The sequence below is a fragment of the Macrobrachium rosenbergii genome, chromosome 2 (genome assembly GCF_040412425.1).
Source record: "Macrobrachium rosenbergii isolate ZJJX-2024 chromosome 2, ASM4041242v1, whole genome shotgun sequence".
Classification (NCBI taxonomy): domain Eukaryota; kingdom Metazoa; phylum Arthropoda; class Malacostraca; order Decapoda; family Palaemonidae; genus Macrobrachium; species Macrobrachium rosenbergii.
In genome coordinates this window covers 30,368,548-30,390,851 of record NC_089742.1, presented here as the reverse complement: position 1 = coordinate 30,390,851, position 22,304 = coordinate 30,368,548, and the positions used below count along the sequence as shown (strand labels likewise).

Sequence of the window (22,304 nt, the reverse complement as noted above, 5' to 3'; positions counted from 1 at the left end):
GCAAAAGTCTTTTTCTAAGGTCTAGGGATACAGGATTTATTAGTTTTTCTTTTATACTAGTGAATCAGTGTTACTGTTGTTTGATTTCAAGAAATAAACAATAAAATATGGTTTGCTAATGTTAGTTGTTCATATGAGTTTAATATTGCTCTTGAATTTGTCACTTAAAGTTTGACGAATTCTTGATAAGAAATGGATGATTTCTACTTTCCAGTGATGCATATATTTTTTATTTAACCATAAGAGTACGAGGTTTGTGAAAGCCATGAAATCGAAATCTTTCAGGGCCTCAAGACTGGCATGTATTATCTTCGTACAAAGCCTGCTGCAAATGCTATCCAGTTTACAGTTGACAAGGCCAAGCTGAAGAATGCCACCACAGTTAATGGTACCTCTAACGGAGTTAATGGAAGTTCCAAGAGCGAAAGCGAGCAAAATATGGCAGCGATGGTGTGTTCTTTAGAAAACAAGGACGAGTGCCTGATGTGTGGCTCGTAGAGTAAATGACCTGGCATCTACAGGCTTTTATGTACTGTATTTATCTCCCACAAATATTTTTGTACATATCTCATTTAGTAATGATTTTTAAATGTTTTGTGATAATTCTATGTAAATGAGACTTTTGTGATAATTTAGCAAAGTAATTAAGCATTTTTTTTTCGAGTGATTAGTTTTGCTTATTTCAATTGTATATTTGCTTGTCAGTTTTAAGTTGTGCATTCACAATGGTGCCTTATGTTTTCTGCACAACGCAACCGAGAGCTTACATATCACTGCCATTATCTTTACATTTATTTAGGATTTTTTCTTAAATCTTTTTTTACCTTAAAATTATTTCTTTAGTTTTGAGTTTGTATATATTTATGAAACTATTGACTTAAGTGCTTTTTTTATACTGTATGCATGTTTTTTCTAATTTCTAAATCCTTTTAATTTACAAGTTTTTAAAAATTTATTAAGCCATGATATTCAAGTGTAAATTCCTATTAGAGTATGTTTGCTGTAAGGATTTGGGAAGTGAAAGTTTTTAGTCTTAAGTTAGAGAATCTTGTCAATCCTTGTGTTAGGGAACCCCCGAGTATTTTAACTTCGGAAGATTATTCTTTGTATTTCCTGCAGATGCAGAAAGATGTAATTGCCGTTTTTTATGTCGAGTTTATATTTTTATGACGAATTTTTAATGAATTTGATGGAAAATCAGTTTTTATTTTACCAAATACCTGACAGTTGGAAATCTCAGTATTAAATATTGCACTGAGAATATAGCATTAAGGAAGTAATTTATAACAGGATTTAATGGATATTATCTTACATTGCAGCCTTAAGCCAGTGTTCCTTAAGGGCTTTATAGTCTGAATTGTGCAGTATCACCACAGGTTCTCTGTGGCATTACTTTGGTGAAAGCATCTAAAACTTTAATGGTTTTCACCCTTCATTTGAAAATAAATCCTTAAGAGAGTAGATGTGGCCTTGCAGTCAAATAATATTGATACTGCAGAGCCAGCATTATGTAATTTTGCAATTTGTTTTTGGAAGTATTAACACCAAATAATTTTTGAGTTTGTAACATTTGAACTTTGCATTGTATTTCTGATACTCAACGCACAAGCAAGGTTATTTCTATACAGGAGAATAGGACTGAACCGTACAGTAAGGAAGCTTAGAAATTCTAGTGGTCAGAACCTTTGCTGGAAGATAAGTGATGATACTGTATACTTGTCCCTTGTAGGAGGCTGATGAACAAGTTCCTTGCACCAAAATGAGGCAGTACTAAAAGTTCTTTGCTCAGGACTAAGTCGTTTTGGACTAAATTCTTGCTGTCTTTTCTGAAATGGATGTCCAATACCTTGCTCCAGTTTTCACTCCTAAGGAATCCTTCATGCTAGTTTCTGGAGTCACAAGAAGTGGTGGGGTTACTCTCCAGCATAATTCAGCTGTTGATTGGAACTGGACCTAAAAATAATTGAGGTAGCTAAAGCTAATGTTGTACAGTGCCTCAAACAGACCTAATGATTGGGAAAGCTGTCAATTTTGAAACCTTGTTTCAAGCTTCAGCTAGGTCCAGGCTGCACCAGAAATATATCTATATGAAGTTAAGGGTTTGTATATCTTGGAAAAATGCTAATTTCAAAATTTGCTGTTTGGTGTGAGGCAAATGCCTATAAATGATTCTAGCTTTTTTTTTTTTTCAAACAAAATGACTGCTTAGACAAATAATGATATAATTGCTATATTCTTAGAGTGGGCCATGTTAGACTGACAAAACTTATGGGTTTTCTGAATAAAATGAAAAACGAGACCACAGATATTCTTGGATTTTCTTTCAAATACTACTACTCCTGACAAATCTGTGAAATATGTAAAGTTTTGCATAGAGTTATTGCTCATTATTATACTCTAAAAATCATAATGGATGAAATGGCCTCATGCTATTCATGGGGATAGTAAAAATAAAAGATGGTAGCTGAAGTATTTTGAACCTCAGATAAATAACCAATGCTGTTACTATAGTATTGACCAAAATGAGAACTGTGTGGGGTTATACCACAAAACTAACCTGTCTTGTGACGATCTAATCCCAGCTTATTCTGCCTATTAATGAGTGGACAAGTCTAATTATCTTTGACTAAATCCACGTAAAGTACAATATTAGGGTTGGAGCTACTTGACAGCACATGAATGCCTTTGTCCAGGAGAAAGTATGAAAACTTGTTGCCCCATTATGAAAAATTGCATCCTTGCTCTAACTTTATTTATTTGATAAGGAAATATTTATTATTTATTTGATAAGGAAATATTTAGAGGTTTTAACTTAAATGTACACAGCTCCTAACAGAGACATTTCTTTTTATGATGAATAAATTTACCACATGAATCGCTAACCATGTTAAGGATTCCTGTAACCTATGGTCTAAGCAAGTAAACAGTATCAAGTTTTGATTAATCCATCTGGTACATATTTGTTCCATTCTCTTTTAATGTTTAGCATATCCCAAGGGACACCCAGACCACGCCGGGCCGATTTCAGGTAAATTTTCTTGCAAATCAACTGTTCAATTTCTTGGCCTAAGCTTTGAGAGGTTGTAAACCTAAGGCATCGGTGATGGGGTATCTCTGGTCTGGGCCAAATGGCTTGAATTTTGGACAAAGGAAATGCACTTGATTAACTCAATAGGCCAGGCATGTTATTCCATATACACAAATTGCTTACATTAACAAAACAAGGGTTCTTGGTTGCCATCAGATTCATAAGTTGCAAATACTACTCCAGGTCAGTTTAAACTTGAGACTACTTTCACTGAAGGACATGAGGTTAAGCATACTGTTTCCTCAGGTACTTACTAATTTGGTTAAACTCAACTTGGGTGTGTAGCTGGTCCCAATCTCAGTACAGTATTGCCAGTGGCCAGTAAACATATTTTACTTTCTGTCACGTCCAGTTTCTGGAGAAACACTACGTGTTTTGAGTTTTCGCGAATTGGATAACTTTTTTGAATGCCTTGAACTATAGATGAGACAGACCACATGTATAAAAAAAGGAAATAAAGGTAAGCAGTGACTGAAATGTTATTCGTTGAACATTGCTTGTTTCAACCATTTCAGAGGTAGGAATTCTGCGTAAATTAGACTGCTTTTACTGGTCGTTCAGATTAAGATGCTGTGAGGCAAAATAGGAAAAAAATCTGCGCAAGGAATCATACTTATTCTTCTTCTGACGGTGTGGTGTTTTCATTTGTTTACAGGGAATATTAGCATACGGTTAATTAAGAGCGTGCAAGAGAGAGAAGTTTCGTTCTATATATCTGTCAGAAAGATTTTGCTTTGTATGAAGACTTTAACATTTTGACAATGATGAAGCAGAGATCATTAAGGTTTATGCCGATGTAAGCAAAGTAAAGTTGTTTTAACGTCTCAAGTAACTGAAATATATGTTGTTTAAAAAAAATTATGATTGTGATGGCAATTAGTTATTCTTGAATTGTATTTAACAGCATAAATACTGATGGTAAGGAAAAGGATGGTTTTTCCACTGGTTCCAGACAGGAAATTTAATGGTATTTAAAATATAAACATACTTGAAAACACTATGTACAACGCAATATAATAATGGTTCACTCTGCGCCTTCTCTTGATTACCATGAGCTAAATTTCCTCTAAATAAGTAAACAGAAAATTATGGAGTCAAAGGCAGGATACGCATGCATCCTTGTATAGTAGACTTATATTTTTTCCTATGTCAGCACGGGCTCACGTTCTAAGTTAAGGTGAGGAATAGATGACAGAGGCTTGGTGTGGACCTTCGGGCTCTGGAGACTGTATGGGTGTCATTTGCTTGAAACCCACATAGGAATAATGTCCTTACTGTGTCATAGAACGCCTTACTGTGTTGTAGAATGCTGGGTCTGAAGCTAGACCACTGAGACTTATAGGCAGTCTCTCTCTCTCTCTCTCTCTCTCTCTCTCTCTCTCTCTCTCTCTCTCTCTCTCTCTTCATGGTTATCTATTTTTTGTTTGTATATAAGTCTTTGCTTCGTTTTTCGATGTCCAAAGTTAGTCATAGATGATGAAATTGATTGCTTTTGTTTAAAAACTTTATTATTGTATTTTAGGCATAAAAGAATTCGCGAGAGGCGTTTATAGACATATCTCACAGATATCTCATGAATGTTTTAGGCGTCATTTTAATATTACAGTGAGAAGGAAAATAATTTTAGTTCAAATATCAGCACAACTATAGAGTCATCGGCTTAGCGTCAACTACACATTTCTTTGCACATTCATCTGTGATTTTTATATTAGTGCCTTCAATTTGTGCTATTGACAATGTCAGCACATAATGTTTTATGACGTAAAATAACGGAGAAGAATTTTTGTTAAGACAGAGTCACGTATTTTAGAATTAGCTTTTGTGAGGTGACAAAAGATATACGTACCTACATTCTCCTCATAAGGTATGTTAAAATATCTTTATTATGACCATAAAGTCAAAGGATTAATCATATATAAAAATTATGAAAAACATGTGAATTTTTATGGTTAATTTCCATCATTAAGCTAAATTTTATGTTTACAAAAAAATATAGCGAATTTCAACCAATACAAACTCTACTTCAGATCGTGTTTATTGGCCAGATGAGAGAGCCCTTGAACACCCTGTAGATAGGTGTTACAAACATTTTACTTATGATCATGTGTGTGTGTGTGCCTGCGTGGGTGTGTGCATGAGCAGAAAGTACATTACAATGCTGATGATGATTTTTTTTACAAATTACGTGGTCCATGCTATTCCAGTCTGTTATCACTTCATAGAACGGCAAGAATGTCTTGAAGCATCGCTAGATATCTGTAAAATATGAGAATATTGTGATTGTTAGACAACAATATAGTGGCAGTAACCTAAATGAGACATGAATCAAGATTTCCTTTACTGAAATTGAATAGAATAGATAAAAGAACTGATGTAGGAAAAATCAACGACCTAAGCAAAAATTTTTAAGAATGGAAAAAAATCAGCTTTTATAACATTCTGGCTTTTCAAGATTTTAGTTTTTAATAAAGCTTTCATTTAAGTTGACATTCTACTTATTTCTTTTAAAGACCATTTGCACTCTCTCTCTTTTCCTTTTTCCAGTTATGTGTCGAAGCATAAACTTAATTCATTTTTAGTGGAAAAATTGTTGCTAAAGAAGACTGCCGAATTTGACATTTCTTTTTTTTCCAGTCCAGTTCTCTGTTCTAAGTAAGTCTGTTTCACTCTTTGGCATTTCGTGTCCTTGGATTTTGAAGGCAGACCGAAAAAAACCCGGTTCATTATTGCTTCAGCCATTTTGTGTAACCCGGACCTTCTAGACTGTTGTGGTGTTTTTGCTTGCGGATAGTGTGAAATTTTAATTTTATCATTCTTTGGAAACGTGAAGGAGATTTATTCATACTTGTGAGTGATGTTTAATGCTTTTTTGGTGTGTGCAGTGTTAGAATTTCCTTGACTTGGAGAAATACGGCCATGTTGCAAAATGTCCAGAAACGGCCCGAATATCAAGGCTGTAGCCTTGTGCGTTTTTCGAAGTTATCAGAATTTATCAAATTTAAGTCCAAAGGAGAAGTTCAGTATAACCTCGGCTACAGTGCACTGTATCGAGTGGTTGTGGTCCATAAGACTGATGCAGTATTATGCAGCATTGGCAGGAAAGCAAATCCTTATGCTGCTCGGCGTATGTAGATTCGGGAATTAAGTATTGCAAATATCTGTACTTTACTGTTAGTTTTGCATGCTGGAGTGCCCAAGTTAACGAAGATAGTTATTTTCTTATTTTATAGACTTGGTATTAAATTTGAATCGAAATGGGTGGAACTTAGGTGGCCTTAATGAGGTCAGACTTTTACAACCTAGTATTTAATGTTGTTGGGATTCTTAGACTAGTTAACGTTTGTGCTCTTAGAATAGCTGTGATATCTTGTGACTGCGTAGGGATAATTGCATACTACTGTATACTGTATAGTGTTAATTACACCATACCAGGATACTGTTTAGTGATAATTGCATACTATACTATATAGCTTTAATTACATGGATACTGTTTAGGGATAATTACATACTCTATTGTATAGTTTTAATTACATACTACTTGGATACTGTGTAGGGATAATTGCACTCTATACTATATAGTTTTAAATACATACTACCTGGATACTGTGTAGGGATAATTGCATACTATAATATATAGTTTTAATTATATGTATACTGTTTAGGGATAATTACATACTATACTGTATAATTTTACTTGCATACCACCTAGATAACTGTTTAGGGATAATTGCATACTAAACTAGTGTCGACTACATTGCTTGAATTTTTGAACTGCAGTATACGTTTAGATTAACCACAAAGCATGCTCTTCTTGGAATTTTCATTTAATGAATAATTGCAGCTTTTTGGGGGACTAATAGCAAATTCTGAAGTTGCTCTGGAACTCAGGAGTCCAAAGCCATGTTACTCCTCAAAGGCACTGAGGTGATAAAGATTTGGGTAGAACTATAGGGTAGCTCCGTCGCCGAGGGCACTATAACTTGACCTTTTCTACAGTTTTTTGGTTGCTAATTATGAATTTACCTTTCATTATTGGCGCTCTAGTCTAATTAACCTGTAATTAACCCCGAGTCCATCCAACAAGGGGTTTCCATACGCGATCTTCACAAGACAGAGCACTGGCTACATCGTCTGTTTGAACGGTTCATATCCTGTCCGCAAGTGCAATAATTTGTTAACGTATGGGTACCTGCCCCTCTCTCGGGGCCAGTACTAAACACGGCGAAGGGATTATTCCATTTGGCCGACAACAAACAGATGCAATCGCCAGTATCAGAACCCCTAAAAGTGTAGAAAAAACCAGTTGAAAAGGTAGAAACAGGCGCGGAGCTAATATATAGAATTACCAAGATTTGTTTTACTAGGAATCTGGCTGTCGTGTGGGTGTTGTCCATATGCCTGCTCCGTTGATTTACTTATTCATGGCATAACCCGTTTTATGGTGTTTATGCCAGATTAGCGTTTTGTTGTGTGTACTTGATCTTAGATATTGAAGGGTTTGTACACAGCATATTTAACGTTTTCATAGGTACCATAACTTTTCAAATAGTGATGTATTTGTAGAGGACTCTAACATGATGACTGCAGCAGCAGTATTTTTAAGGCTGTTAATTGTGTGCCATGCTGCTTAGGAATAACTGTATACTATACTATTTAATGAATGTTAGAGGTGGTTGTATAATTTTGGACTCTAAAAATCTGCTGTGATCTTGCTCATCATCTCTGGACTTCAAAGCCATAACATTCATTTAAGGTCATGAGGTGTAAAGTGAACGTTTTATTAGGAATCTTGGTGTCCGGTATGTGCCTTATGTGGCTGTAGTATACCTCACAAGTGCCTGTTCTGTTAATTTATGCTCAGATATTTGGTATGACGTACTGTAATTCTATGGCTTCCATGCCAGATTAGCAGGTTGCGTGTATTTGATATTAGAAAATTACGGACTTGTTCATGGCATATTTAACCTTATCTTATTATTTAGCAGATTTTATTAGGTACCGTAACTGATGTAGAGTACAAAATACAATCACAGTGGCCGATGAAGCGACAGTAGTACAACAAAGGAATGTTGGAAGCGCTCTCACTCGGGCACTTTCATGCTAGGCGGAGGTGTTCTTAAGGGCCAAGTACAAGAATAGTCTTACTCCATTCTAATCAAAACACTATGCTTTCGTAGTGCCAGGTAGTGGCGTCAGTGGGCCACTTTCAATATTTTGTAAGAATTCTATGTTTTGGGGGCCTACCACGTTGGCTTGTTTACCGAATAATATTCGGAATGGTTGGTGTAATCTCATGGACCCAGAGGTCTGTTCTGGCGGTTGTAAACATTTGAAATCGCCTTTTTAATTTGTATTTTAAGGAAGTAACATCGGTGAAGCCTTGACATTACAAGTCATGAGACTTAAACTAGAGTAGCAAGTGAATGTGTCCTGTCCCATCAAATTGTGACCTCTAAAGTCGACTTTAATTGCCTTCCTTGTATCATCAGTAATTGTTAGGCGTTTGAGGCTTTATAGCAGTACGCATTTTTGTGTATACTTTAGTTAATTGTTAGCTCTGCATCCTGGAGAGCTCAGGTTAACGAAGGTAGGAAAATGTTCATTCTTTAGTTGGATATTCATATTTTGGAAGTGAGAGGAGTAAGAATGCTAGTGATCTGGAATTTTGGGGTTTTATGGTAACATGGGTTGAGTTTAAGGCAAAGTGAGTCTCCTGAGAGGGGTCAGTGAACTTTTGCATGTTTGGATTCTTAGATTAGATTCTTTGTGTTCGTAGACTTGTTACGATATCATGAGACAGTTTAAGATGACTGCAAACTATACTGACTAGTGTTCATTGCATACTACCTGTGTACTGTACTGTCTAGGAATGATTGCATAGTAAACTGCATGGTGTTGTGTACTATACTGTTAACTGCCTACTCTACAGTTAAGGGACTGTTTAAAGAAAGGTGTAGCATTTAGGGAACTAAAGAATTACTAGTTTAATTCTTTTTGGAACTGGGTACTCCAAGGGTACTGAGGTGTAAAGTTGAGCTTTTCCTAGGAACCTGGGTCTGGCAAGTGCCTTAGTTGTATCATACCTTTCACATGCATGTTCTGTTGATTTATATTTAGATTCGTGTTATGACGTTCTTCAATTTATGGCTCCTGTGCTAGACTAACAGCTTGTTGCGTATACTTGATCTGAGACAACTGCCAAGTTCAAGGACATTCTTAATCTATTCTAATTAAAACGCCACGCTTTGTAGATAGGCGGTAGCATCAGTGGGTCCTACTTTTCAATAATTTGTAAGATTAATTCCATATTTTGGGTAACAATCACTTGGACCTGTCTACCGAGTAATATTTCAAATGATTGCTCTAATTTCATGGACCCAGCAATCTGGAGGGTTGATGTTACGGTAGCTGTAAACATTTGAACCTTTAGAAGCAAGCAAGAATATCGGCGAGGCCTTGATGTTACAAATCGTATAGGTCCAATTAGTGTAGCAAGTTAATCGGCCTCCTGCCACAAAGTTGTTTACCTCTGAAGTCTTAATTGTCTTTGTTGCATATTCATCAGTAAATTGCCAGGTTTTTAAGGCTTATTAGCATTACACAATATTTAATTCTTTGGTAAAATTCTTTTATTTCTGATCCTTGTAGTCTGATGAGAATCAAAATTGCAAGGTCAGAATTTGTGATAATGCTGTACCTCACCTAAGGGACATTAGCCACTTCTCGGTAGCATTTTTTTCTCAATTTTACCTTTGAGTCGCTTGAGTAAGAGGCTTGAGTACATGGAGGGGTTGAATATGTGACAAGTTTGTAAGAATTTAGACTTCATTGCTTTTGTGGAGTTACTGGCAGCTCAAGGATAACTGGCTATTGTGGTTAAAGTACTCCTGATGCATGTATTTGTCGTAGTATATCAGTAAAATTAAGAGAATTCCGTAGGAAACTTTTTAACTTTTATATCATTCTTCTTTAGCTTCTGGAAAGTCCTAGCCTGTCTACAGTAAACGAATCTGACTACAAATTTTTTCTTAACAGGATAATCAAGAGTTTTAGAAACGAAACTTCAAGGTGATCAAGGTCATGGAAGAGTTTTTGAACCTTCAGAATCCAAGAATGGGAGATTTCGAATTTTATACAGTTTGGACCTAAGCAATAGAAGACTGGACATCGTATAAGTGCCACACGGTAAGACATCCCTCAAATGTTTGTATTATCCGCTGGTAATTTATCGGCAGGCTTTGTTGAACGCATGAAAAATACTGCTTGTACACTATCCATTTTATATAATAAAGGATAAAAAGGTTGTCAGCCCTAGTTTTGAGGTTTATTTTGAAGCATAACTTGGGTGGTCTCATCTAAAAGTGCAAGCTATTGCTTGACTAGTTGCTAAACTCTATATTTTTGAGGGCTTGATAGTTTTTGCTATTATGAAGTGCAAGCTATTGTTTAACTAGTTACTAAACCCTATATTTTTGGGGCTTTGGTACTTTTTGCTAAGTTGGTGACATTTTTCCTAGGATGGCAAGCACCCCTTGTGTAAATACTCAGTAAAATCTATCTACTTGGTTTTGAGACAGTTGGGATATTTGGTGCCTTGTGTTTTAAGCTCAGGTATGGTTTGTATCTGAAATGAATTAAATTTTTGATTCGTGTCTCTTAGGTTAACTTACTTTAGGGATTACTCTTGATGGTTGTAATATAGCAGTGAAATTTAGTATTTGAAATTTTTAGATAGACCTACAGTATGTATCACTTAAATATTTTATAAACTGTAGGGATGTTTATCCTTGCTCTGATTATATTTTCTCTTCGTAATAGGCTAATCAAGAGTCTTCGGCCATGGGGAAGTTTTTGATTCTGCAGATCAGAGAATGGAAGGTATTGGCGCCAAGAATTTTGAACCTGTGCCATCAACGAATGGACTTTTGATAACTATCTTGGTAAGAGATCTCTCAGATTTTCCTATTAGGCAGTGGTTATTTTACTATTTGTTATTAAATACCGCTTAAAGTTTTCTTTTAGAATAACATGATTCGAAGCAGTACTAATTGCCTTTTTATCTAGAAGCTTAACTTGGGTAGGACTTCATATGTTGTACAAGCTATTGCTTCACAAGTTCTTGAATCCCATATTGCTTAATAATCAGTCAAGTTGCTCTTATCCCTGGAAGGTAGATAGATGCCTCTGGGGTAAGTAGTAGTACGCAGTGCACTCTTTACCTGGTTAAACCTTGTCATTGTTTGGCCTGATTTTTTCCTTTTATTTGCAAAGAGAATCTTACGTTTTCTAATTGGGTTTTTTAATTCTTGTCTGGTGTCTGCCTTCATCACCTAGAACTTTATTGCAGAAGATATGCCGATAGTCAGTCTCGTGCAAGTGTGTTCGTGTAGTGGTCTGTTCAGTTACTGAAACAGTTTTGTCTATCGAATGGAATATAGTCCTTCGTGCCCACTAATGTACTAATGCCTTTGCTGAGGGTCTTATAATTGGCATAATCTTTAATTCTGAAAGGAATTGGACCAAGGCTCTTGAGAATGTTTTTATTCTTTCTCCCTCACTTACCAGCTTAATTTTGTTTTGAATATTTTGCTAAAAAATGCTGCTTAAACAGCGTGGTTATAGGCTGTCCTCCAAACTCTGCTTATGTTCAAAGCTGTTCAAGTTTAATAGCTGAGTTTTTCCTTAAGTGTCCTGCGGTATGTATTGACTACACACAAGTGAACAATGTTTGGAATGTGGCCATTGTAGTATTTTTGTTTGTTACTATCCACCATCGTTATGTTGACAGTTCAGTTCTGCAATCAAAGGGTGGGTATTTTAAAACTGCTGTCCTGGTAATAGATCCCTCAAAATTTTGTAATATGTAAAGGCCATTTTACTGCTTTTTATCAAATACTGTTTAAGCTTGTCATAAAATTAAAAGATATGATCCGAAGCAGTGTTAATTCTAGAATTTATAATCTAGAAGCATTACTTTGATAGGTCTTTGTATGATGTGCAAGTCTTGAATTCCTTGTTAGGTGCTAATGATTAAGTACGTCTCGCTATTCCTGGAAGGTGGATGACTCTGGTGTAAGTGTACCCAGTGCATTGTCTTTGTTATCTGGTTAAAACCTATTTTCTGGCATTTCCGGTTTTGCAGTTTGAGAAAATAACCTTACGTTTTATTATTCCGTGTTGGAGTTTTGGGTTCTTGTATTCTGGTGTGTGCCTTCATCACCTAGAACTCTACTGCAGATATGTGCAGATAGTCACTCATGCAAGTGTGATCCTGCAGTGGTCTCAAAGTTGACGAAATAATTTTGTCAAATGGAAAACAGTCCTTCGTGTCCACTAACATACTAAAGCCTTTCTTTGCCGAGTTTTATTACTGGCATAATCTTTACTTCTGTAAGGAACTGGACGAAGGTTCATGAGTTATTTTTTTCTTTCTCCTTCTCTCATGAGCTTAATTGTTTTGAATATTTGCTAATGCTGCTTAAACAGCGTGGTTAAAGGCTGTCCTCCAAACTCTACCTCTGTTCAAAGCTGTTCGTGAAGTTTAATAGATGAAGTTTTTCCTTAAATGTCTCGCGGTATGCATTGACTACACAAATGAACAATGATTGGAATGTGGCCATTGTAGTATTTTTTATGTGATCCTATCCACCACCGCTATGTTGACAGTTCAGTTTAGAATAGTTCTGAAGATTGGTAAGGAAAATACAATATCCCTTGTCCTTTGAGCTAATTGAGGTGGTCTGTCACTCTTGGTAAATGACTAACTCATTATGCCGTTTCTTTTGGGAATTCGGTTATCTACTCTTTCAAGGAAGTTGCTCTGTTCGGTGGCAAGACCCAAGAGATAGTATGTGGTATCTCAATCAGTGAGGGAAAGAGAGGGGTTGGCTTGGCTGTACGGTGGATTGGAAAATAATTCTCTTAATTGTTCTTACGTCCGTGCAAGTGACCCAACTCAATGTAGAGTAGGTAAAGAAGTCATTTCTATTAGTTTTTGCTGTGCTACATTTTGTGACAACTGACGTTATTAACCAAGACTCTTTGTGCATTTTGGCTGCTTCATATACTGTAAGATTCTATGATGAATCGATATTTTTAAATTATTGCTTTTACTCTTGATTATCAAGTGTTTATGTATTTACTGATGCTTTTAGAAGCAGGTTGTTCGATAAATTTACTTGGTGTATATAGGCCAAGAACAATGTGAAAGTAATTAAAAGTAATTATCGGCGTTTTTCATTTTATTAAACTATTAGCTGATTTTTAATTTCTCATGATAGTGGAAGTTTGGAAACTAAAGAACGAATGGTGAACAAAATGTAGATTAAATTTTAAACATTTTCATCAGTTTACACTAGAAAATGAAGTTTTACTGACTTTTTAAATTTTCCAGGTCATGGTAAATCAGGGAATTAAAACACTATCGGGGTCTTCCAAAGTAATTTACGAGAAGTCTGTATGCAACGAAAATTTTGACAAGAATCCACATGAATTGCAGAAGGGAATCATATCGGCCATCAGTTGATAAAGCTAGGAACGCTTACTGCATAAAATCGGAAGCAACGTGTTGACCACTCTCCTTCACCAGAGGTAGTTATATAAGACTGCACGATCAAGACTGCGTTGTCCACCCTCCTTTACAAAAAGAATCTTTCCCGAAGGCAGAAGCAGCAGTTTGCAAAAACATCCAGTAAAATAATTGTACGTGCAAAATAAAAGGAATTGGTAATGTATTAGGTTTTATTAATCTTTTAACAACCCCTGGTTAGAATATCAAGGACTAATAAATACAAGTTTTAACAAATGCGGCAACACTTATGGGCATGTACTTTACTATAACTCTCATGACTTCTATCCACCAATCCCTTGACGTCACTTTTCTTCTTCTCCTGCGAATATTTTCGATGACATCGCTTTTCCACCTGTGGAACATTTTTCTTTTCCTCCTGCAAATCTTTTCGATGACACAGCTTCTCCACCTGTGGAACATTCTTCTCCTCCTCCTCCTGCGAATCTTTTTGATGACATCGCTTCTCAACCTGTGGATCACTTTTCTTCTCCTCCTCCTCCTGCGAATCTCTTCGATGACATCGCTTCTCCACCTGTGGATCCCTTGACATCACTTTTCTTCTCCTGCGAATCTCTTCGATGACATCGCTTCTCCACCTGCGGATAGCAAAAAACTGGTCAATTTCGAGACACGGTAAAACCAATTTCTTTCTCGATTACATTTTGACTAAACTGTTACAGTAAAAAAACTGAAATTATTTGAAAATTAGCTAAAGAACATTCAGCATTTATGTATTCGCATGCTAGCATGTTACATTGTACATTTACATGTCCGAAATAGTCTGTACGAGGAGTGATAACTTATTCTAAAGTTTTTCAAATGGCTCATTTATATTCACAACACATCTTTGTTATAGGATAAGAGCAATTTGAATTTGTAGTCAAATAATTGCTTGGTAGCACCAGTATGCGATGTGATATTGTTTTCAAGACGAAAACTCAATATGTACCAAACTTCTTTCTCACCAGTATAAGATGTGATATTGTTTTCAAGACGAAAACTGAATTTGTACCAAACTTCTTTCTATCACAACATACACTACTTAGGACACCAAGAAATTTTGACTATATAAATTCAAACAAACTGCTTATCCTATCATCAAAGATGTCGACTTATAAGTTGTCACTCCACATACAGACTTCTCAAATTTGTAATGTACAGTGCAACAGACATGCTAGCAAGTAAAACACAAAGGGACCAAATATCTTTAAAACCAGTTTTCGAGTAGCTTCACAATTTCCCAGTAACTATATAATAAAAATGTAATAAAGACTTAGCAACATCAAAGTTCATATACAAAAGTATGATTACAGTTCAGAGAAGTAAGATTACTGTTCTGCCACCTATATACTTAGAAAACACAATGACAACTAATCTGCAAATATGACAAAAGTCAATATTTTACTAGTTAATATTTACTTCCACAGAAATCTGCCACCTATACTTGGAAAACACAATGACAACTAAGCTGCAATGACAACTAAACTGCAATACCAACTAAACTGCAATACCAACTAAACTGCAATACCAACTAAACTGCAATACCAACTAAACTGCAATACCAACTAAACTGCAAATATGACTTAAGTCAATATTTTACTAGTTAATATTCTTAACTTCCACAGAAATCAACTCCATTGCAAATTTAAGCTCTAAATACTTAAATTTTTAAATGTTTATCAGTCCGATATTGATTAACACTCAAACGGTATAATCAAAATTTTTGTCTACTTAAAAATATTCAGTGGAACAACGACATTCATCAGAGTATTCTGTCAATCTAGTCCTTATGCTCGTTGTCACGTGCCTTTTATCACTGTCTTTATCTTGTGCCTTTTATCGTTGTTATCGATCACTCAATCGTATCTGTAAAAGATAAAAAGCCACGGTTACCATAAATACTTACTAAATATTCGCATGTTAGCTTATTATTCTTATATTTAAAAAATCTACCTGACAAGCTCAAGTAATTAATGTAACAGAACTCATGCTGTGCTGGGGAATATTCGTTACTTCAAACGTGTTCTAAAACTTCAGAATTTTGCAGTGAGTGATTGTAAGTACTATATTGGAAAGTAAATAAAAAAAAACATTAAGGCAATTCTGTTAAGGCTGTGTGGAGGCCTGAGCAATATATGCATGTACACGAAAAACAACCCGTGGAAGCCCATTTCTTGCAAATGTCTTGATTATTAAAGACAAGCTATTTCAACTACAGCCCAGGAAACACGCACTTACACGACCGGGTTCTACAATAAACGTTTGGCATCCCATCCTTGATTTCATAAGTGAAAACATGATTGTGTCCTCAATTCCTTCTAAGCCAAGATTAGGCAAAAATGTGACTCGGGCTAAAGTAGAGATTTATATTTACTTTGTCTAGTGCTTTTGGAATTGGTGTTTTTGCAACATACCCACTTGCGATTGATCACAGCATTACTTGCCTGCTAGCTAAGGAAAAACTGCAGCAGTAAACAGTATATTAATCGTAGAAGTGGAAGACAGTAATTTGGAGGTGCAAGCGATGGTTGGTGTGGATCTCGGGACACAGAACTCTTCATAAAGGAACGATTCGCACTTTGGAATCCTGATACCTTCGGAAATCACCAGTTTGGTGTATTTTAGACGTGACACGGACATTATGGATGGTGGCTAGGCAACCCACGAGCCTTCGTTCTTGATTAACTGTAAAAAATTGTATTCGAAAATTAAATGTGCATCATATTGGGAATAAAGACATAGGCAAGACTAAACTATTAACTTGAAAACATAAGCTCAACATAAGCTCAGTTATAAAAAATCAGGAAACTTTAGCAAGAAGTTTCAGGGTAAAAATTTGCTGAATCCTGAAAATGCAAAAAAGTTACTTAGGACCCAAGTGCCAAGTGTGAATGGAAATTTAGCAAAACGTAAATTAACGTTTATGCTGCCTGGAGAACCAACTACAGCACATGGGTTAATAACTAACGCACCTTGCTGAACATAGTACTATTAGGTCTACTGGACCGAAATGAGTGTGACAATTTTCTAATTATCGTTAGTATTACGTTAGAGCTCCGGAGATATCGGTTATTAATAGTTTTGTGACTGACAATACAGACAAGGGTTTATGTAATGTACCACTAGAAATAAAATTTGGGAAATTTACAGAGATACTTTGCGAAATTTACAGTCATGTTTTTACGTTCATCCCCCCCAAGGGGCTGGTACTGTACACGAGGCCCAGCGGAGTTTTTCTGTGGGGTTTTCCTAATTATCTAAAACAAACCTAGTAAGGAATTCGTGCGTTGACAAACGTCTCGTTATGAATGAAAGTGTTGCCTTGGTACAACTGGCCAAGCGAAATTTAAAGAAAAATTGTTATTCATTTAAAGATATCGAACATTTGGCTTCGCTTATTTGCACTACAAACCAAATTTATTTTCATAAAAACAAAGACGTGGCATAATTTTTGGCCGCCGCTGCCCAACCTCAGTTTCGCTGACAAGTGGGCATTTAAATGCCCAGATCTATAAAAAAAAACTAACAACGGAGGTCACCTCAAGCAGCCAGTCACTGGACAGTATGGATAGCCCATTAAGGGGTAGCCGAAGCGGGTTGTATCTCCCCACCACCAACATCTTTACTCCCAGGTCAAGTAAACAGTTTGAAACGTATTAAAATACTTCGTTTTCAAGAGACAATGGGCCCTGTAATTAATGGTAAATTACTTAGCTCTCCTAAATGATGAGTAGTTTATTTAGCCTGCAGACACTTAAAAAAATACGGTAGGACTATATAGTAGCTCCGCGTCGGCGACTGCCTTCTAACAACTTTTTCTACAGTTTTTTGGTTGCTAATTATGAATTTACCTTAATTTTGGCGCTCGAGTGTAATTAACCTATAATTAACCCCTCAAGTCCATCCAACAAGGGGTTTCCATAAGCGATCCTCACAAGACAGAGCACGGGTACGTCTGTTTCGAACGGTTCATATCCCGTCCGGCAAGTGCGATAACCTGTTAACGTATGGGTACCCCACCCCCGGGCCAGTACTAAACACGGCGAAGGGACATTCCATTTGGCCGACAACAAACAGATGCACCGCCAGTTGGCCGACAACAAACAGATGCACCGCCAGTATCAGAACCCCTAAAAGTGTAGGAAAAACCAGTTGAAAAGGTAAAATCAGGCGCGGAGCTAATATATAGAATTACCAAAAATACAGTCGCGTAACCAATAAATAACTGCTAAAATGGAATATGGACAATAATCAAATGGCTCGAGAAGCTATTCCTGCCGAACCACCCACACAAATTTTAAGTGTATTAATGTATTTAACACACTGTGGTATTAATATAAGAACCATTTCCAGAAACCACAGCAAAAAAAAAAAAAAAATCAGTAAGAACAAAAAAAAATTAGAACAATTAAAATCTACTCAACGCTGTTTCTTTAAAAAAAGTTCAGTAAATAACTAATCTCAGAAAGCCGTAAACAAGGGATTAACCTCTTTGATTGAGAGATTTGAAAGGATAAATAGATCTGGCACCCTAGCGATCTTAGAAATGTTTGAAATGCAATTTTAAGCGTATTTTCTGGAAGCTAGTTTGCCATACGCGGAACCTCTAATGGAATAAAAACCTTGCTGAAAGCCACGAACAATACTCGCCCTTCTGTTGCATAAAAAAGGCTGTAACTTTACTAACTCCATTTCCATTTTTACTGCCGGCATAACGTAACACTTGCGTTTAGGGTAAACAGATACTATCCAAAGCTAGTATTTCTGGAATTTGGGCAAGTTTATTGTCAAGTCATGATATTCCTTACACCAGGAGTGTTATGGATCTGGAATACAAAATGAATATAATCATGGTCCTTTTAATGCGACGTTCAAAATGTACCTTTTGAACTACAGTAAGTCCGTTCCAAATAATATTTACTATAATTGCAAGCGGTTACCCAACACTGAGAACGACCCTTACTTCGTCGTATCACAAAACCGAACGCAGTAGAGAGAGAGAGAGAGAGAGAGAGAGAGAGAGAGAGAGAGAGAGAGAGAGAGAGAGAGAGAGAGAGAGAGAGAGAGAGACGTCTGCACGTTAATCGTGTATTTAGATTTTAAGATCTACAATTACATTATCGATTTTTTTTATACACAACCATCTTATTATTAAAACGAACACAGGATTTTAATAAAAAACTTCGTTATCACTGGATGCACCCAAGACAGCAGATTACACCAAAGATATCCATGAACGTACAACAGGGTCTTATGGTAATCCAAGAACCGTACATGCACCATTCCACCTTTCCAGAATCGCATCCGAAAATTAGCCAATAATCTCCCTAGGAAATAAAAAGCAAAAGCCGAACTAGTCAACTTTCCCTCAGTTTCAGATATAATTTAGCCTTTGCCCAAACGTTTAGGCTGCAGTGAACTGACATCAAGGCTTGTTGGCAATGCAAAATTATAGGCCTGCCCTTGTAATCGCCGGATAGCCTGCCATTACAAAAACCTAGCCAAACAATACAGTAAAAATAAGTTCCATCTCCATGATCATCCACTAGAGAGAAAATTCCCTAAAGGTATACTGCATGATAAAACGACATGCCAGTATTGCATTGTAACACAAACCGACGCCTCTGACGATCCATAGCACTGACAAAAACCAACCCAACAACACCTAACCTCTCACTTAACCGTCGTTTTTAAGATAACGTTTGCGCTACACCAGCACAGGGCCTTCCTTCGTAAGCAACAATTAATAAGCAGTTTCCAGTTTTACCGGCCACACATTTGAACGCACCATCGTGCCTTAAAAATTCTAGTGCACTATCCTAGCCTCGGATAATGTTCGTTTCCGGTCCGGACATCCCTACTCGATTTTTTTATATCCTTCGAATCTTCATAAAAATAAAAAAATAAATATTCTTTATACATAACTTGCCAACTAATATTTATCACAGTAAAAACTAAAATTACATGTAAATGATTGAAGATTTTTTCAAAGTTCCAATTTTGCGAAATGCACTTAAGGACATTTGATCTCCCAGGGGCTACTACTAAACATGGCGAAATACATTTGACCCAAGGGATAATACTAAACACGGCGAAACAGTGTAAATGAATCACTGTTTAGTACTAGCCCTCATGTGGAATTGGAATTCGGACCGGAAACGAACTTTTACCTTAACCTCTGCACAGGGTTCTCAGAACCGACAATTTACGGGATACTTACGTTTTGACACGGCAAAAAGCTCTTGAAACAAAGTCTATAATCACTCTACCTTATCCCCACTTGTTTTAGGGGTGCATGTCTGGTTCTTTGTACAAAATGTTTAACCTTCCTTGCAGTCTCTGCTTTGACCTCGTCAAAAAAGCAAATCTATTAAAACTACGCCACTCTTTAAAAGTTTTCACAAAAATACAATGCTTCCTTTCAACGTAAAGTTTTTCAGATTTTCACCTTAATTCGCCAACTTGACTAAAAACCCCCAAAATGGGATTGCTCGGGGCAACAGCCCACCTGGCACAAATTCGCCCTAACTCGAAAGTCTTGAATCTGAAGCTGGGATATTTCAATGAACTTTCATCACCCTATTAAGTCAAGTTACCATAAAGGAAGTACAGAGAACCGGCGAACATAAGTTCAAGGTTCACGGTTTAAACGATCACTTATATAAAGCTAAAACTTATTTATCTGATCACCTAAGGTTGCACAACTGAAAAAAAGGCAGGTACTTGCCTGGTGCGTTGAGAAAACTCTTGCTTTAAATCACAAAAAAAAAAAAAAAATGAAAAAAAAAAATTGCGAAGGACAGACACCTTGTTCACTACCTCTCTCGAAAACTAACTGAGGAGGGTTAGATTAGACAAAGGAAGTCCTACACACGACAAAGAACTGTCCTCAGCCAATCAGAAGCCTCCACCACGACAAACGTCACAAACGACGAAAAGAGCTCTGTATAAGATTCTCCCATTGGTCAGATTTTGTAAAACCCCTTCCATTTGGATAAGGAGCTAACGCGTTTTCTGTCGAAAGTTTTCTATCGAAAGTTTTCAATAGAAGTGGGAATCGGGAACACAAATTGATAAATAAGAAACTGATGAATATAACTGATCTTATAACTGATAAATATATCAGTTATAAGATCTATAAAATTAGAGAGAGAAAGAGACCCGTAGGAAGCGAATTTTGTCCTTCACATCATCGGTCATTATTCAGACTCTGCACATGTGCGCCAAGCACTAAAAAAAAAAAAAAAAAAAAAAAAACAGCCACCTGAGACGTAAAGGAAATATTTAGGAATATTACTTCTCAGTACCATATATAACACGAAATGACTCATTATTGGTGTGCTCATTGACATTTACAACAAGCATTTACATTAACACTAATTCACAGGTTTCGTCATGGCAAAATCCATTCGTTATATTAAAATACTAATTGACTTTTTTCATAATTTTATTGCATCTCGAGCAAGGCAATTATTGCTTACCACGATGTTTCAAGGAAAATTTAATATAATTTTCCAGTGATATCTATGAAGTCGTAACTAGTTAGCTACTATTAATGTACAGTACATTTCAAGAATCAATTGATATCCTGAGTACAAATATTTTGGCGGTATTGAATGTTTATAGCTAATCGATTATTTGATAACTCTGAGCGACGCTGTTTTTCAGCCCCTGGAAAAACCTAATCGAAATCTAAGGTTTCACGTTCACTTTATTCTTTTCCGAATAAGTAAAACGCTGGTTAATGAATGATGGCTTAATTTAATATATCAGTGTTTCGTGGAGCACTATGAAACAAAATCTGTGTCACATCACGCTGTCAGAGTAATATATTTTTAATTTTAGAGTATGTGCATAACACCGTTTTTTTTTACAATGAACACCAGCTTTGTGCAGTTTGGCCCTTAAATATAATGCGAAATCGTCGTGGAAGTTATTATAACAGTTCAAAGGAATATTAAAAGAAAATGAGTACATCGAATAACAATATGGCTGAACAACTTCTTAAGAAATTTTTAAGATATTTATTTGTCATTTATCAATGGTTATGATATTTATTCGTCTACACCTTTGACTTGAGACTAATTACGGCCAATAAATATACAAAAATATGATATTCAAGAGAATTTCATGTACAAAAAAGTAGTTTATAAAGTTTTAAAAATTTAATAATAGATGATAAAACCTCGTAAAATTCATAAGCATGTTATAAGAATACGAACTTGTCTATGAATCATTTCGGACAGATTGCATGCAGAATGAGACACAAAACTGTTCGTTCCTTGGAGTAAACTTAGACTTAGTTAATGTATGAGATTCTTCAAAATGCAACATTATACTTAATTTTATGGCAATTTAAAAAGTTTAAATGAAAAAATATATTAATAATATAAAACTTATAAGACAAATAATAATTTAATTTCACTACTGTCAAATAAAAGCGAAAGTTATATTACGCCTTACAATTCGGATATATAGATAGCGAAATTTGACCAAAATAAAGCGCACCTTGGGTAATGTTAGGGCCGTTTGATATACTGCTGCGTTCGTCCGTTCGCCAGCTCCTGCAGATATTTCGATAAAGGATAAATTTATTGAATCATGTGGCTTACACAACTTTCTTGCTGACACACTGTTTACTTAAGA

The 22,304-nt window shown here is 36.0% G+C and overlaps 1 protein-coding gene and 2 long non-coding RNA genes across 3 annotated transcripts; 1 reads left to right on the top strand and 2 right to left on the bottom strand.

The window, feature by feature from the left end:
• The first annotated feature begins 5,825 nt into the window (after window positions 1–5,825).
• Window positions 5,826–13,819, top strand: LOC136844457 (uncharacterized). Its single transcript, XR_010854887.1, has 4 exons — window positions 5,826–5,935; window positions 10,124–10,273; window positions 10,907–11,028; window positions 13,482–13,819. It is a non-coding gene; the product is annotated as an uncharacterized lncRNA (long non-coding RNA).
• Window positions 13,820–13,884: 65 nt separating this feature from the next.
• On the bottom strand, window positions 13,885–14,831 carry LOC136842723 (heat shock protein HSP 90-alpha A2-like). The gene is made up of 2 exons (XM_067110448.1): window positions 14,794–14,831; window positions 13,885–14,254 (listed from the first exon to the last, which is right to left on the bottom strand). Exons 1-2 carry the CDS (start codon window positions 14,829–14,831, stop codon window positions 13,885–13,887), a joined length of 408 nt encoding a protein of 135 aa, XP_066966549.1.
• A 557-nt stretch (window positions 14,832–15,388) lies between these two features.
• Window positions 15,389–20,569, bottom strand: LOC136844461 (uncharacterized). Its single transcript, XR_010854888.1, has 3 exons — window positions 20,386–20,569; window positions 16,103–16,343; window positions 15,389–15,524 (listed from the first exon to the last, which is right to left on the bottom strand). It is a non-coding gene; the product is annotated as an uncharacterized lncRNA (long non-coding RNA).
• Window positions 20,570–22,304: the final 1,735 nt, after the last annotated feature.